At 33.5% G+C, this 18,301-nt stretch overlaps 3 protein-coding genes across 5 annotated transcripts; all 3 read right to left on the bottom strand.

The window, feature by feature from the left end:
• Positions 1 to 205: 205 nt before the first annotated feature.
• On the bottom strand, positions 206 to 3,953 carry LOC100780638 (septum-promoting GTP-binding protein 1). The gene is made up of 6 exons (XM_003539821.5): positions 3,252 to 3,953; positions 2,816 to 2,936; positions 2,593 to 2,689; positions 2,418 to 2,457; positions 2,237 to 2,320; positions 206 to 857 (listed from the first exon to the last, which is right to left on the bottom strand). The coding sequence occupies exons 1-6, from the start codon at positions 3,579 to 3,581 to the stop codon at positions 693 to 695; spliced, it is 837 nt and encodes a 278-aa protein (XP_003539869.1). The 5' UTR covers positions 3,582 to 3,953; the 3' UTR covers positions 206 to 692.
• An 830-nt stretch (positions 3,954 to 4,783) lies between these two features.
• LOC102662440 (uncharacterized) lies at positions 4,784 to 5,113 on the bottom strand. Its single transcript, XM_006592983.1, has one exon. It carries the CDS (start codon positions 5,111 to 5,113, stop codon positions 4,784 to 4,786), a length of 330 nt encoding a protein of 109 aa, XP_006593046.1.
• Positions 5,114 to 6,793: 1,680 nt separating this feature from the next.
• Positions 6,794 to 12,795, bottom strand: LOC100802782 (glutamate receptor 3.4). Of its 3 annotated transcripts, XM_006592314.4 has the most exons (7): positions 12,620 to 12,795; positions 11,801 to 12,202; positions 9,813 to 11,158; positions 9,389 to 9,663; positions 9,018 to 9,049; positions 8,500 to 8,909; positions 6,794 to 7,499 (listed from the first exon to the last, which is right to left on the bottom strand). In XM_006592314.4, exons 2-7 carry the CDS (start codon positions 12,099 to 12,101, stop codon positions 7,089 to 7,091), a joined length of 2,775 nt encoding a protein of 924 aa, XP_006592377.1. In that variant the 5' UTR covers positions 12,102 to 12,202; positions 12,620 to 12,795; the 3' UTR covers positions 6,794 to 7,088. The 3 variants fall into 3 exon arrangements, with proteins under 3 accessions (XP_006592377.1, XP_040863412.1, XP_040863413.1); XM_041007478.1 differs by lacking the exon at positions 12,620 to 12,795 and having other exon boundaries at positions 11,801 to 12,588; XM_041007479.1 differs by lacking the exons at positions 11,801 to 12,202; positions 12,620 to 12,795 and adding an exon at positions 11,614 to 11,787 and having other exon boundaries at positions 9,813 to 11,150.
• Between the last annotated feature and the right edge of the window lie 5,506 nt (positions 12,796 to 18,301).

Raw genomic sequence — 18,301 nt, 5'->3', positions numbered from 1 at the left:
ATGGGAAATTATCATCCAAAATTTAATCATCTACTTTTTGTTTGAGCCACTACAAGAATGCTAGCGATTAGTCTCCAAATTATCATTGATTGATATTAGAAAGTCCATCACTATTGTTAGGACTTAGGATTTATGTTGGATTACTATATGATGTTAAATTCTATTAAATTGAAAGATCCCTGAGACTTGAGTGACACAGATAAGGGAATCATACAAAATGATTTATTTATTCAGAAGAAGCTTTGGATTACCAGAACTTCAAAACTGGGTGAGAAATGCATAAAAATGAAACAAAAGGAGATTCGGTACATCCTAATCTCATTTTCTATGTGCTTTTGACAGTAACTCACAGGACACTTCCTTAATAATCAAGACAAGAGCACCATTAATGACTAATTTGTACTCAATAATGCATTAGTTCCCTTCTCTTGTTATGCTACAAAACCTTATAGTCCTCTCCTTTGTTTCAATTTCTTCTATTTCTAACTTGCCCTTTATTCCTCCCCTTGTATAAAACCTTATTGTTGGTGGTGGTGATTGAAGAGGCTTGTAATTTTCATAGGAATTGACATGTGTCCAAACCTAACAACTCTATTGCCCCAAGTGTGATTGAGATGGACTCATGGCACTCCTATTGGAGCCGGTTGACTTTGATATATCACTCAACTTCAAAACTTTATGTATTGTACAATTTAGAAGTCAATGATGGGTTCCCCAACAGTTAGATTCCTCTCCACTGTCCATGGTAGGTCAAAGAGTTTAGCAGTGATGAACTTGAAGATCTTATTCACATTGATGTTGTAGGTTGCACTTGAAAAGAACAAGGTGGCATTGAGGGCCTTTGCATATTTTCTTGCCTGTTCAATGTCACAAAACACAACACAAATCATCATCAAATCTTATCTTGAAAACATAAGAATTTTTTTGCTATCTTGGAAAGCCTGCATAGCATTCCAACATGCCTTGCTTAACTTGCTTGTAAATAAATGGATATGGGAATATGGTTGGGCTTGTCTGGTTTAAGACTCAATGAATCATCAAACATGCAATGTCTTATAATGCAAGATGGGGTCCATATTTACCAAAAATAAATCAAAGAAAAAGATATGTGTAAGGGGTCCATGATAATTGATTATGCTTTATGCAGGCCACTCTACTTGGTTTTGTATAATTAACAATATCTTTAACAATCCTACCCTACAGAGAAATTAATGAGTCTGCAAATTAAAGTGTTAGGAGGAAATAAGGGGTTTCTTTATATGCTGTCTGCAGTGATTCCATCAATCCCTTTCACTAGAATCGACGTTGCAACCGAAAACAACCATTTACAAATAGTGGCTTAATCATAAGAATGAAAAAATAAAATAAAATGTAGCAGAGGCCTTGTTTTGCAGCATCAACTAGAAAGGTCCTTTGTCCTTATTGATCATTTCTCTCAGTAAAGAATGTACGAAATTGATTAGTCTTGCAAGTATCATTATGTAGGCTTCTAAGGCATTCATGCCTCGGACTAGAATCCCCTTTAACAGCTTTAAGACTAATAGGTGCTTGAGGTGGTTATGTTGAAACAAAACGTGGTCGTTGATAAGTTGTAATCAAATTTACTTTTTCTTAATATGTTATATCTAAAACATGATTGGGAATAAAACTATTTGAAATACGTCACTAAAAAGAATCTGACTAAATTTCAGTTTTCAGTTACTTTAAGAAATGAATTTAATTTATACGAATCATATGAAAGCCTTTTAAACTCTTGACTGGCTATAAATATTCATGTATAATAATTGTATTAATTTTTATGATAATTATTTTTTTTATCAGCTAACAATACATGATTTTTTAAGAAATATATGCCAGCTTATAGTAATTTGAATGAAATTGATTTATATTAGAATTTTAAAGTAAAAGGATTTATGTTGGAGTGTTTTTATTTTAAAAACAACTTAAATAGTAAAATTTAGTATAAAAAAATTTGATTTAGACAAAAACTTCCTAAAGTTGTTTAATTCAAAATTAATTACGGATCCAAAAATTAATTCTTAAATATGGGATCAAACATAAGCATTTTCTTAAATATGGGATCAAACATACAAACATTTATCTAAAAGCACGTATATGAAATACTTCTTTAGATCCGGAGGCTCTGTTTTACTAGATCTAAGAACAAGCATTTTTGTTGTTGTGAGGAAGATCATACTTAAACTGTAATTTTTATGTTAAATATTGGAATCCTTACCTCATTGGCGATGGTCCATTGCAAATCAATAGGGAGCTGAATGAAATCATCAAACTTGGTTCCAATCAACACTGGAATTGCCGTCTACAAAAATTTAGCGCAAAACACTTTAACATTCCCCCATTCCTCTGCATCCACACGCCTACAATTTAAGCTATAGGTGCCAAAAACATATATGTACCTGATTCCATTTTCTGGCTTCTTTGTACCATCCCACGACACTGAAATCAAACACCCACAATGGAAACACAAAGCACCCCCAAAAAATGGTGAAAAATTCACCTTATATTAGCAATTAGCTCTTGAAAAAGCTTGAATTAATTTTAAATTTAAAAGTGACACAACATAGAAGATACCTGTTTAATGTGCATCGACTTGTTAGATCAAACATAATCAAAATTGCCACGGAGTCCATACAAGCCATTGGGAGTTGGTCTTCTGATTTTCCATCACCTGCATAGATAATCATATAAAATAATAAACCATTAACAATCTTTCTTTTTGGCCACATCCATAACCATAAGTGATACCAAATTCGTTCATATGAAAGAATCTGGGATCTTCTCTCTATATATATACCTTGTACTTCCCAGATACAATACGATATACGTGCTCCTTCAACAACCAAAGTCTTGTCCATCTGATTTAACCCTTCCCTCTGGTTCCCTTGCTGCTCTTTTTCATCCCCAACATATTTCGCCTGAAAAACAAAATTAAAAAAAATAAACTAACAATAAAATCAAAACAAAAGAAACATATTTTTGACTCAACCCATTTCAGATTAAGCCCAATAGAACCAAAATATGAAAAAATATCCATGTTGGTTAAACCAAAAAGCTGGTTTTTCCAATTTGGCAATCACCCAACAAGCTGATCTTCGAGGAAACCAAATTCTAAAAAAATAAAATTGACTCAACCCATTTCAGATTAAACCCAATAGAACGAAAATATAAGAAAATATCCATGTTGGTTAAATTATAAATTATAAATATTAAAAAAAAAGTGATGAACCAACCAAAAAGCTGGTTTTTCCAATTTGACAATCCCCCAACAAGCTGATCTTCAAGGAAACCAAATCAGAGTCCAAGTCATGGGTCTGAAACACCGCCGACGAAGAAAGGTCCATCTCTTCACGGCCAAGCTCGCCGTCGGAGCTCACCGGCGGCGGCGGAGAGGGCAATGCCGGCGGCAGCATGCTATACGTGGCATTGGTGGCCTTGCTCCCGGAGCAGAGGAGGATGCGGTGGAGGACGCGGAGGAGGCACCGCTGGAGCAGGGAAACGCGGTGGTGGAACCGTCGCCGGACGGTGGAGGAGCGGCTGAGTTTCCGACCAAAATGGGACATGTTTTATTGTTTTTTCTTCTTGTTTTTAATTTTTGTTCTTTTTCGGTGGAAATAAGAAAGAAAAAATGGAAGTGTTTGTGTATGGAATGGGATGGGATGGCCTCAAGTGCAACAACGAGTGAACCTCTCAGCCATGAAAATGAAAAGCGAGGTCGTGTGTTGTCTCATATTTTTGAATGCGCAGGGGTGTTTTCGGGATTTCGCTCTCCCTCTCCCTATGTATATCTTCTTGATTCTGTGAAGGGTTTCCACTTTTCAGTTACATCTTCCAACGACTTTTGTGCTATCAGCAACACTATTTTAACGCCACGGTTGACCGTTAAAATATGGACACTGCCCTTTCATTCCCACAATTTTAAATCGTTTTTTATTAGTGGCTACAGTTTGTCTTTCTCTAAGATATATATACCAACGTAAGATAAATGTAGATTTGGTTCTTCTGTGAAAAAGGGTAATTGGTTATTGATCAGAAAAATCAATAATTGATGTTTTAATATATTTACTCTTTTTTTTATTAATGATTGAGATTACTCGTTATATTTATGTGTTAGGATCCTTTTGTTTATGTATATATAATTATTGAGATTATTTGTTTTATTTATGTATTAGGATCCTCTTATTTATGTATATATAATATAATATTAATATATACATTTTTCAGGGGATAATTACTTTTTTTTTATTAATTATTGATATTACACTTATTTCATGAATTAGGATCTCTTAAGTCAAATTATCATGATGCTTATATTTTACAATATCTTAGTATTTCATTAGTTTATAATATAATGAGTTTTAAAAAATACACTGTTAATCACTTAGACTAATATGTTTGTGTAACTTTTAAGAAATTATTGTTTTAAGTCAATAAATATATATGATAATTTGTGATTAAATAATTATGTAAAAATTATTTATATTATCAATATTTATATTATTTATTTATTCATATTACAATTAAGGAGAGAAAATATAATAGATGATTTTGGTTTTAGGCTTTTAACAACACAAGAAAAAAATTGATGGAATCAATCTATGAAGCACGAGACACCTATTAAGTGGCGTTTCTCGTTTTCGATACTGCACGGGGATTGGTATGGGATGGGTACAAGCAGGAGATGTCATTGACTTATTGGGTGCGACTAACCAAGATGGGGACAACAGGTTTATTTTGTGGGGACGTATTAGGAACGACATTGGTTTTAGAATCCAACGAAGGTGTGAGAAGGTTCACAGAGGAATCTACGGAGTCTAGTGAGTTGGAAAATCAAGTAGCGCTTCTTGACGCAAAGTTGTAATGTGTCCGCAGGTGAAGGAATGAAGTCAGAGGGACCGGGAGTAAACTGGACGCCAAGACCGACGACGAGCTGCTTCAGGTAGACGTGATGGCGACAGAAGTAGAGCTTGGCGGAGAGCCACTTTTTGACGACGAAGGCAGTGGCCTTGATGGTGATAGAGATTTTAGTTCCGACGACCTCGATGGTGTAGATGTCATGATTGAAATTGGTTTCATGGCGGATGACTTTGGCCATGCTTTGGAAACATGTGAGGGAAGAAACGAAGCAGGGAAGATAAAATCTCTGAATGGAAGATTTTGCACTTCGCAATGCCTTTATGTTGTAATTAGTTTGCATTCACAACAACCCTCGTCTCCTATCAAGAAATTCCAATCAATATGAGAATGAGAAGACCAAAATGTGGGATGTTGGTGGTGATGCATTTGATTCAATGAGGGATGTGGGATTTTTAGAGTTTGCAGAACTCTCACTTAATGAGCCAAAATTGGAGAATGAGTTGGTCACCGAGAATGTTGATAATGCTTGATGTTTTATTATATTTGTTGTTTTAGACATTAAACTAAGTTGCTTGTAGACATTGAACTAAGTTACTTGTAGTACTTTTAAATAATAAAAAATATTTAAAAAAATTGTTGTTCGTATCTGTATCTTGAGATTTCTAAATTTGATATTTTTAGTCATACTCGTATCTTGAGATTTTTAGATTTATCATTTTTCGTTCTGTCTCTCCATACCCGTATATGTACCCGTTTCTTTTGGTGCATTCTAAGGCTCCGTTAATACACTATTTATTCATGCAACGATTAAGAAGATAAACTATAACGAACAATTCTAATTTTAGCTGTAGAAAAAACTTGATGGAGAGACGAGAGAAACTCCATTCTGCTTCCTTTATTTTCTAAAATAAGTTGTGAACGGGTAAAATAAATGTGTACATGAGTAATTTTCTTTTCCTAAAAAAGATGCTATTACATGGAAGAATAGATTTGCCTTAGCCTTGTTTTTATTTGTTGTTAGCGACATAGATAGTGACGGTTCAATTACCGTACCAGGTGGCAGTTATCTATGGTCTCATGCTGCCATCCAAGTAACCCTTGTCTTAACTCTTTAACAGATGTCCTTTAGAGAATGGTTTTCATTTCCTATAGAATTCTGCCTAATTGATTGTGTTCCTTGTAAGTTGACTAAATCTAATTATTAACTTCAACGAAAAAATAGTACTAATGTTATTCAAGTAATTAAGGATATCATCGATTAGTGAATAGTGACTAGTGAGGGTACTATAAAAATATCTTCCCTTTGTTTTAAGTTTGGTGAGTAACAAGAGGCTTTGGAGAAACAAGACAACATCATCGACCACGTGTTGCTATCGAAAAACATGTGTACAATGGTCCCATTTGGTGAATCATTTTCTAAAATTTGTAACTTACTAGCGACAAACCCATGTAGTGAAGTCACGAAATTATTAAATGCAGTCTTGCAGCTTTTATATTTTATAGAGATTCGTGAATATAAAAATTATGTTGACAATCTAACTCTTGTTCATTTTTTTTTTCATATTAAAACAAAATCTTTAAATAACAAAGATGAAGGGCATCTAAGAATACTTGTAATGATCGCATAGGATCATATCAAGCTTGAATTTGCTACTTTCTTTTCATTTTTTACGAGAAATTTGCATCACTAAATACAAGGGTCAGTATAAACCAAGCTACCCTAGTAAAATCATCATACAACTAACACGAGCTCACATTAAAACTTGAATAAATGTCACTTAACAATTCGTGCGCATTAACACCGTATGCTACATTGAGCATGGTGATCTTGAAACCCTTGCAGATATTTATGATTATAATGAAACTCAACATAAAAAGGACCACCAAAAAGCTTGGAAAATGAAAAGCATATATGCAATGATGTGAATAGCGGTTAGGGTGTTTTTTTCTTCACAAGCTTTTTCTAAGCAAAGGTACAAACTAAAGCATGATTTATTTTTTTCCTTTTTCAAATACTATTGTGGTGACATTCTTGCTGTCACAGTTTCCTTGCTAAGAAGGAAGGAATTTTACCTTCACTAGTGTGGACTAATTTGTGCAATTGTGCCAACACTATATCACTAAGGTTGCCAAAAGGATCAAAACAAAAAAGATGCACCAACAAAAAAAATGTAGAGGGGTTGGTTAACTAGGTGGCTGATGAAACAGAATGCTTATCCAATGCTGTGTCTCCTTTTTTTGTTTTCCCTAAGTATCTCTTTGATATCTGCTTCTCTTCTATCTACAAATACCATCAACTTCTTGAGGCTACGAGTTCTGCTAGGACGTCTAGACCTGACTGGTTGCATTTCCTTGTCGGTCTTCTCAGGCTCGGGGCTGAATTTGTTGTATTGACAGAAGATTCTAGCAAAAAAAATAATCAGGGCAATGACACAAGCAATGCCACATATAAGAAAGAGGCCCCAGAAGCTTGTCAGAGCTAGTTTGTTTGAATTAGCATCAACGGTTGCACACTCCTTTTTATTAAGCCATTTGTCATGAATCCTTTGCAGGTCCCCACTCTCAGAGAGTTGAAGGATGGCAGTTGACAAATCAACAGCAAGGGGAGAGTCCCTTTGGAATGCCTGTTGTCAGGGAAACGAACATGAGAAGTTGAGAACAGTATCCAACCATGTTTAGAAAATTCTCACAAGATATATACTATATCAAAGATATAGACACAACAAGCACACTCATAGTAAAAGAATATTCAACAACAAGCACACTCTCAAGTTCAAGCCTTATGGACCGAAAAAAAATTGATTAAGAGAAGAGACCTCACTAAAGGTGATCAGCTAAGTTTCTCAACAAAACTTAGTCATTGACAGATTCAATAAATACTTTACACCAATAATATGGTTAGAAAAAAATAGTAAAAGAATATTCATGTGTAAACTTAGATCTACCTTTATTTATTTATTTTTCATAGAAAGTGTCTTCATATAATCATTATGTAAGGTACAAAGCAGAGTGTGGAATTGAGAGACGTTGAACAAGATGAAAACACAAGAAAAAGATGAGAAAACATCTCTCAGCTTTTTCTGTTTTTTGATTTTAAAACACTTATCTTGGAAACAATTTTCAAAACTTAAGATTTTGGATGAGAAGTTGATTGCTGAATAATGTAGAATTATTCAAGAAAATTGTTATTAAAACCAAAAAGTAACAATAGAATCAAACAGGCCACCATTCATATATACTTGTACTCTAGTTTAATGTCCTTTCAAGCAAGAATAGACCATTTTCCTTATTGTACAGCAAGGGAGGCATCATAACATAAAAGCAACCTTGTATTCTTAAGGATATTCTGAATAGCCATCAATCCAAACAAAAATAATATTCTGCCCATTTAAATGGGAGGAGAGAGATAAAAAATGAACAACATAATCAGTCATTCTATAATTCTAGTTCTTTTCTTAAAACAAAAACGTTTTCAAATCACCATTTGTGAAGTAATTTGCCCTTAAGAGAGACTTTCCAACTCTAGTATTTTAACAAAACAGAAAACCACAATATATTCTAAACTTATTTAATGGATGAACATATAGAATCCTTTACCATAGACATGCAAATAAAGATACTTACAAATCCCCATCCACTTTTAGTGAACTCCTGCCCAACAGTTGTGAACTTACAGTCAGTCCTGGACATCAAGACCTCAATATAAGGAAGCTCATCAACAACTGCCACAACCCCTCCAGCTTTAGGACCACGCTGAAGGGCATCAATATAATCCTCCATGTTTTTCAATGTAACTATCCTAGATTCAGCTATATTAAGGTCATCTATCAGATACTTGCGTGCAAATGACCCGTCTTGAATTCCAATTGGTTGAGTACTTGAGATCAAGCTGTCAATTCCTTCAATTTGTGATGACAGTTGCTGCACAGTGAGGATAGATGTCAAGCTAGCTGTGTAGCTTGAATTTATGATCAACACCACAAAGAGCCATATTATTAGCACCAATCGCCCAAGTCCACTCACAGTGTTCTCCCCTGTGTCAGGTCAGCAAATAAGTCAGAATTTCATCACACACAATACAAAACAAGGACTGTTACAGGTAAGGATTGAAGAGGGTGTGAATGAATATATAGGAAACGTACTGTGTGAGAAAAACATTGTTGAGAAACTAAACCTGCAAAAAAGGAATTCATCTCAGCAAAAATATTTAACTTGATGTTAAAGTAAGCCTACACACTTCCTATTTGGAGCTGAGGCAGGATACTCGGATAAAGGCTTATTGGTTAAGGATTGGGAGATACGAAATAATATATTAACACAATGAAAGAAATAAAATTAACTCATTTCTGACAAACAAATTACAATCCACTATTGTATATGATATATGATATGATAAAACCAGGGTAGAAATGGCACACCCTTGCAATAAACAGGTCCATCTTAAATTGGTCTCTTTATCATCTGCAAAAGGATTCAGATTAAAAAGGCTTTCAAATGGGGAAAACATACTCACCAAAACACTGTTATAAGTTGTTTCCTCGGAGAACCACGAAACTCAGGATTGTGCCGGTGCTCAAGAATCCACACAACAGTCCCAACGAAAAGAAAGAAAGCACCAGTGACCAACCACATTTGAGCAGTGAACGGCTCAAGGAAAGACCAAGGGCTTGACTTCTTCTCCACAGGAACAACAACAACAAGCCCTGATGGCATGAAAGGTTGAGTAAAATCCACAATCCTTGTCCTATTTGTAACAATTGTAACATCTCCAACAACTGCATCAAAGTTCTGAACAAAGAAAGGGCCAAATTAACAAAGCTATCAGAATTTAAAAAACCATGTCAAGGAAAGGACCAACTTTCCATATTATTGCTTCTTGAAGTCCTTTTTAGACCACACATACATTGCCAATGCAAACATAAGATTTAGAAACTCACATTCTGTGCAACTTGCTCCACAAGCTCGTTGTAGCTAGGATTCCTTTCACCATTTCCAAATAATATATATTGTCTCGGGACAGGATAATTCAACAATTTTAAGGCTGCTTCAAAGACATCAATGCAATAGCCTTGTACCCCTGGAGGGTTCTTGCTTTTAGAAACAAAATCCGTGTAGCTCACTCGGTTCGGCACTGCTATCCTGAGTGGCTGTCCATTGTTGGGAAACACCCATCCCCTTGGTGTAGTTGTGGCCTCTCCTGGCCATATCACACTGTACAGCTCTTGATTGCTCTTTAAAGAAGTCTTAGATGATTTTTTCTCATATAAAACTTCAGGAGCTATAACTGATAGACCGGAGTGATTAGACCAATAACCAATTCTACGGGATCCACTACCACCGATATTTAAAATATCATAGGCTGGATGAACTAAATTCTTGTCCATGTCAAACTCAACTTGCCCACTCAAACCAGTGAAGTTCATTCCCAAAATTGTCTTGAGAAACTGTGGACCACCATCAAAGGTACGAAGCGATGCTAACTGCAGCATGCTTCCATTTGTGTCACGCAACTTAGGGTCACTGGAGAAAGATACATTTCCACCTTCATTGAGATAAGCATCGAGGGCGCGAGCTGCTAACCAAACAGAATCATATGCATAAAGTGCATAAGAATTGAAGCTCACAGTCTCATTGTCTCTTTGGCTTTTCAACCTGGAGAGAAAACTCTTCTTGAGATCAGTATCAGGAATGTGATGACGAAACGCCACAACACCTTGCAAGAGATCCATTGTGTCAGTATCAGGTGAATCTAAGGAATCCAGCACTGAAGGAAGCCAATCTGTTGCAATCCAAACATAACCACTGTCCATCATTCTTAGCCTCTTGGCAATGGAGAAAATTGCTAAACCATGATCAGGATTCACGTGTAGAACATAGACCCGCGATTCCATTAAGTTCACTTCATTTAACAAGTCACTGATGTCACTTTCTTTGGCTTCAGGAGGGAAAGCAGCCTTGTAAGAGATCTTGGCACGTTTCTTTGACATTGCATCGCCCAATACAGAAACTCCATTCCTCCCATTGTCATCATCTACATAGATGGCAATCACCTTCTTCCATCTGTAGTAATCAACAAAGTCTGCAATTGCATACATCTGAAAATAGTCGTTCTGAGTAGTGCGGACAAAATATGGGTATTGTAGAGCAGATAGAGTGGGGTCAGTTGCCCCAAACGATAGAAGAGGCACATGGAGTTCATTAACAACATGAGATATGACATGAGCTATTCCAGATGACACTGGACCAACAACAGCAACCACATCATTCTCCATCAACTGCAGAGCTACATGATCAAAAAGATTAACCAACGCTTGTTTGCTACACCTAATTAGGACAAAACTTGGATATAGTTGCTTAGGTACTTTTGATGTTGTTTTTCAATTAGAATCTGATGAAAGTTTTACCTCGATAATCAATGTTAACTTTCAATGCAAACCTTCGATATGTAGATGACCGAGGTGAAACTCTAATTTTGATTGGAAAACAGCACCAAAAGTACCTAAAGAACTATAAAGTTATGTCCTAAATATTAATCAAGCATAATGTTTTTTGGTCCAATAAAGATTTTCTTGGTGTAGATAGTCAAGAAAAATGTGACTTGACATGATTAGAAGCAAACTTTAAAGAGAAGTAGTTCTTCAATAAACAATGGATATGGGGGGACACCGTGTGAGATGAGAAGAGCTAATCTTAACTATTTAATTATACATGTGTGGTCAAGATTAAAGTAAAACTAACCTTTACCAAACCCCACTTAGAATAGAATGGTAAGATTAGCTCGTCTCACATTACAAGAACCATGAAAGCACGAGAGGTGAGAAGAGTCAATCTTGACCATACAAGCATACATAAGTTGTCAAGCGAAGTCAAGTAAAACCAATTGGTGAGAGAGATAGCTGCTGAAATTTCAAGTTTTGGCAAATACCTTCCATTGTTCCAAGAAAAGCACTGCAATTGGTATCATGTAAAATAACTTGCAGATCAATGCCAGGGAGAATGCTGGTGCTAGAATTAACATCCTTAACAGCAGCCATAATTGCAGGTAACGCTGATCTTCCAATGACAGAATCCATATTAAAGAGGGCACCAAACTTCACAACCTTCGGTCTAGAAGAAACAGTGGAATTCACAGTGGTAGGTGAATAAAAAGGTTCTTTCCTTCCCACCACTTCCAAGGGAATCCACAAGCACAAAACCAAGATGAACAGTGTTCTCCCCATAACCATGCTGCCAAAGAGAACCAACCTTCCTTCAAAACTTCAAAGTATGCAGCAACTCTCTTAGCTTCAGTTCTTCTTCAGTTTACACCACCATTCAGCACAGAAAACTAAGCACCAGTCAAGTGCCAAAACCATTTCATGAACATCACAAAAAGTAAACAAAAGTAAGCAAGCACCATCATAGTTTAATAAAGAAGAAAAAGTAAAACTCATGACTCCATGTGCCTAAAGATTCTATGTTTTTGGGAGGGGTTAGCCCAGAAAACTAGGATTCAATAAGCACCCAACATGAAAATTCTATGTCCATGCTTTTGGTGATTCTAAATATGAGTGAACCACAATAGTCCAATCACGCCCAGAAACTCCAAAAGATAAGCCACTTAAAAAGAATATTATAAGGTTGTTGGTGCCTTGGAGAAAAACCCCATGTTTAATTTATTATTGATTAATATATAAAATAATCAATATAATATGTGACAGAAACCTACATAGCACGTTAGGAAGAGGAGAATATCTAAGATTACCTCAAGAAAGACCAGACTTGAAGAGATAAAAAAGCTTGCAACAGTGCTGTTCTGAAACATTGGAACATAACCAGCAAAAAAGGGAAGTTACTGTGTCTTAAGTTCAAGAACAGAATCATTCACTCGCTTTCAAGCATATTCATTACACAATTGGTCGTGCTTAAAGAGATCTTTGACGTTTCGGGGATGGAATCAACGTGTTCATTTGTTTTTCAGTTTTTTAATTACATTTACATTAGGATTCTTACTATTATTGTTCATTTTCTCTTCCACCTCAGTTTTACACTTTTTTTCTATCTCTCTTACTTTTTTAATTATATCATTTATCATGTTTGTTATTTATCTCTTTCTTATTTCTGGTCAAATATTCCAGAAATTATGAGATCATTTGGACTACTGTGTAATATGTATCCATGGTCTGATTAATATCTATGTGAAAGGTAATTTAGATTTTCAATTTAAAAAAAATTATAACATTTAATTTAATTACATGTCGTGTAAGGTTTGTTTTGTTTCGTCTAGAGGTATTTTTACCGGATTCAAATCCAATTTTTTTTATTAAATTAAAATAAATTCATATCAATTAATTTATGTGTTCGATTTTTGTATAAGGTTTGTTTGATAAAATGTAAAAAAAAAATCGATAGAAATAAAAAAAATAAGAAACAAAATAAAATTAAAAATAATAATTTATTTCAAAGATGGGGTATGCGTTATTTTTTTTCCTTATATTAGAAGTTTTAAAAAGTAATCTTTTAAAAATAATTAAAAAGTGTTTAATAAAGTATATTAAATGAACCTGTGAATGCAGACAAGCCATATCTTGGGAGGAACTGGACACAACGTCATGGGCAGACAAAAACATTGAGAAAGACTTGTGTAAGTCATCCTCGTGCGTCTCATTTACTACGATTGCGTTCGAATCTTGCATGGGTGAACTCATTGTATTTCCCGAAATTAAAGACTCATAATTTGAGATAGTGGTACTTATTTAAGAAATTAACTTTTTAATAAATTATTTATATTATACTGATAATTCTTAAGAAAACATTTCTTAATAATTCGAGATACTGATCAAGTCATCATTATTTTTTTAACAAACTTAATTTTTTTTTAAAAAAAATCGAGATACTCATTGTATTTTTTTTAGTAAAATTTATTCATGTAGACGTATACTATTTATTCGTAATTACTATTACAACCATTTAGTTGGAGAAACATCCTTTCCAACATTAGATTAGCCGATTAGGGCTACCTAATGGAGAAGTATGCATTAAAGAATTAATAATAAAAAGTTATTAAAAATTACAATAAAATACATTAATAGTATATCTTTTTTATTCCTTAATTGATCTCTCCAGTGTTCAAAATACTGATTAATATTTGCATTATTTTTAAAGTAAATTACACATTTGATATCCGTTTGATTTGTAAGAAAAATATCATATTGAACAACATAAATATTATTGTTTTATGTTTGATTTGATTTTTTTTAAAAAAAATTAAGGGACAAAACAAATCATAAGCTGATAGACAGCACAAAAATTCAATTTTTGTTGTCTTAAATTTTGGTTCTTATAAAATAAGGTGTCTTTTAATTTTAGATATTTAAATATATTATTTTTGGTCTTTATAAAAAGAAATGTTTTAATATTTTTTATCAAGTAAAAGTGTTAACTAATGACATAATAATAATGATGACAATATATTGACTTGTTATATTACCAAAAAGTCTTACTTGATAATCACGTGTAATTTTTTTAAGGTAAATTATGTTTTTAAATCTTTTGTCAACTAATAAACCTTTATCAACTATTTTGAATAGCCAATCATCATTTTAAAAGATAATTTATAAAAAAAATTACATGTGACAATTATATAAGACTTCTTGATGGTGTGACAAGCTAATGGATATCAATGTCATTATTATGTCATCAACTAGCACTGTTATTTGATAAGAGGAACTAAAATTAGAAAATAAAAGTATAGAAACTAAAATTAAAACAAAATTTTTGAATGACTAAAATAATATATTTTATAGGATAAAAAATTTATTTAAGCTTTTTTTGTTACTAAAAAATCAAGGTTTATTTGCACTTTTTACCTTCAATTTTTTTACTTTTTTGCAAATTTTACCTTCAACCAATAAATTTGGTGCATTTTACCACAACATTGTCCTTATAATTTTTTTTTTGTTTAAATTCCTACTATCAAGTAATAACGTTAACTAATGACATAACAATGACGTTGATAGCACGTCATCAAGGAGTCTGATAGGACAATCACCTCTAATTTTTTGGATGAATTATGTTTTTAAATTCCTCATTAACTAATCTAACTTTATCAATTATTTTGAACAAGTGATGATTTTAAAAGAAATTTTACCAAAGAATTTACATGTAACTATGCTAATTGACTTCTTGAAGATTTCACAAGTCGATCAATTATTGATGTAGTTGTCATGTCATCAACTAGTATTGCTATTTGATAGCAAACACTGAAAAAAATGCTAAAATCAAAATAAAAACATTGAATGATTAAAAAACCTATTTTATAGGAATGGAACAGTTATTTAAGTTGCCTAAAAAAAGTTATTTAAGCATTTTTTGTTACTAAAACAATTAAGACTTAATTGTATTTTTTATCCTCAACTTTATACTTTTTAGCGAATTTTACCCCTAACAAAATAATTTTGTGCACTGTACTCCCAACTTTTTAAAAAAGTAAACTTTTTACCTTATATCATTTATCCATTAACTGTCTCTAAAATTTGAGGATAAAATCCGCTAAAAATGAAAAAATAAAAACTAGAGGTAAAATATGCAACTATACCAGCATGTCACATTAGCTCAGATGTTAGAAGGTAAAATTCACAAATTTTGATGAAAAAGTATCAAATTAATTTGTTGAAGATAAAAAGTTTACCAAAATAAAATAAAATATTGAAGATAAAAAATCAATTTAAGCCAAAAATCAAATGATAATTTTTTATCTCAAATAAAACTTATTTAAAAGACAAAAACATCCTTATCTCTCTCTCTCTCTTACACTTTATTAGTAGTGTGTTTGGTAGAGAGGATAGAAATAGAAAAGATAGAAATATAAGATAGATATTTAAATTAAAGTAAAGTGTAGAAATTGTGAGATCCACCTTATTTCTTCTATATTTCTCTCTTTCCCCCATCTATCAAACACAAGCTAAAACTATTTAGAAACTATCATACTCTCATTTACTTCTCCTCTTACATAGTTAAAATATAGCATTGGATTTTTATTTTCCTAAAAGTCATGACTTTTCTATTTATATATATATATATATATATATATATATATATATATAGAGAGAGAGAGAGAGAGAGAGAGAGAGAGCATATCGTATGAGAAAATATGAGAGTGAGATGATTAAACCTGAACTGTATAATTAAACATGGACATTCAAAATTTAATGTCATGCGATCACTTAAAAAGTCATGTGGCATTTAAGTAATCACATGTCATTAAATCTTAACCCTTCATGTATGGTTATACGGTTTAGATTTAATCATCTCACTCTCATATAAGATACTTTCTCTCATAAAATGGGATTATAGGTTGATTTCATTGGTTGGATGCATGTATAAAATAGTGGCAAAATTATTGGCTAGAAGGCTTTAAAGAATGTTTCATGGTGTTATTGATGGAAGACAAAGTGCTTTCTTGGGGGAAAGAAATATTTTGCATAGCACTTTGGTAGCAAATGAAGTGGTGGATAAGCGAGGAGGAAGAAGAGAAAGTGTTTGTTATTTAAAGTTGACTACGAAAAAGCATGTGATTCAGTATGTTGGAGTTTCCTTTTTTATATGATGAGAAGATTATGTTTTAATGAAAAAATGGATTAAATGGATCCATGGATGTCTTGTCTCTAGCTTGGTAACGATTCTTGTGAATGATAACACCTCAAAGGAATTCACTTTGCAAAAAGGGTTAAGATAAGGAGATCCCTTAGCTCCTTTTCTTTTCACTATTGTGGCAGAGGGATTAAGTGGAATGATGAGAGAAGGGGTTTCTAGAAACCTTTATAGGGGCTTTAAGGTGGGGGCAAAAGAGGTGGATGTGAATTTACTACAATATGTGGATGACACAATCTTTGTGGGGGAATTTATTGAAGATAATATGGTGACTCTAAAGAGTATGATGAAATGCTTTGAACCTGTATCCAGCTTGAAGGTGAATTTCCACAAAAGTAGATTTGGGGGTATTGGAGTGCCAAGGGAGAAAGTAGGGAGATTTTCAAAGTACTTAAATTGTAGAATCTTGACCATCCCATTTGTTTATTTCGAGATCCCTATTAGTACAAATCCTAGAAAATTGAAGACTTGGGAGCCAATCTTAGTCAAATTTGACAAGAAGTTTGCATCTTGGAAACATAAACACCTTTCTTTTGTTGAGAGAATATGCTTTTTAATTTGGTACTTATTTCTCTACCACTTTTCTTTATGTTCGTCTTTAAAATTCCAAAAGGAACTTCTAGGAAATTGATGAGTTTACAAATGAGATTTTAAGGAGAATTGAGGCTTAGGGGTCAAGGATGTATCTTTATTTAATTTTGTTTTACTTGCTAAATGGAGGTGGAATCTTTTCCACAATAGAGGGGAACTATTGGAGAGGGTGTTAGATTCTAAGTATTTGAGTTGGCAAGGGTTGAGTGATTGTGGTATTACATCAAAGGAGTCTATTTGGTGGATGAACATAAAAAGGATGTGCAAAAGAGATGATGATAGATGGTTTGTTGATTTGGTGGTATGGAAGATAGGAATGGGTCATGTACTAGATTTTGGAAGGATAGATGGTGTGGGAGTGAGAGTTTGCAACATAAATTTGCATGGTTTTTCCTTAATTTGAAACAAAAAGATGCATGTGTAGAAAAGATCGGTAGTTGGAGAGATGATAGGTGGGTTTGAGAATTTAGATAGGGGAGAGAATGGTTTCAATAAGAGACACAATTGGTGGAGGAGTTCTTTGCATTGGTTAACAATGCTCATAAGGATTTGGTGAAGATCATTGGATTTGGACTGTGAACTTGTCATATAGTTTGGCAGTCAAATCCACGTATCTAACTCTACATAACTTAAAGGTGGGATCAAATGAGGAGGAAGTCTTAAAGTGGTTATGGAAAATCAAAATTCCAAATAAAGTTTTCTTTATGATTTGGAGAGTCTTGCATGATAAATTACCTATAAGGATTAATCTTCATAAAAGACAAATTCAATTTCTAGAGGATGGTCTTACTTGTGGATTGTGTTGACAAAGTGATACGGACAATGGAAATGGTATAAATTATTGAAAATCCAAACGGTATCACACAATATACCTTGTGATCACTTTCATCAAATTTCACATTGCCTACAAGGGAGAAAATTGGTGGATTGTTGGTTGGAGTTCCATTGTATGGATTTTATGACATCAAAGGAACAATATAATTTTTGAAGAGCAAGTACTACTTGAAAACAATTTTATGGTATAAAATCCTCTTTTGATACGTGGTCATGGTTAAAGACATATCAAAGTAATTTTGATGTCTCTTTCCAACAATGGTAAGTGGACCCGGGTATTTTTTTGGCTATTTGTTGAGATACGATGTTATTTAGGAGGTGTGGTAATTGATTTGCTATGATTCTTAGAGTATGTATCTTTTCATATGCA

Source organism: Glycine max, chromosome 12, assembly GCF_000004515.6.
Source record: "Glycine max cultivar Williams 82 chromosome 12, Glycine_max_v4.0, whole genome shotgun sequence".
NCBI lineage: Eukaryota > Viridiplantae > Streptophyta > Magnoliopsida > Fabales > Fabaceae > Glycine > Glycine max.
The sequence above is the reverse complement of the archived record's forward strand: the minus strand, read 5'-3'. Positions and strand labels throughout refer to the sequence as shown.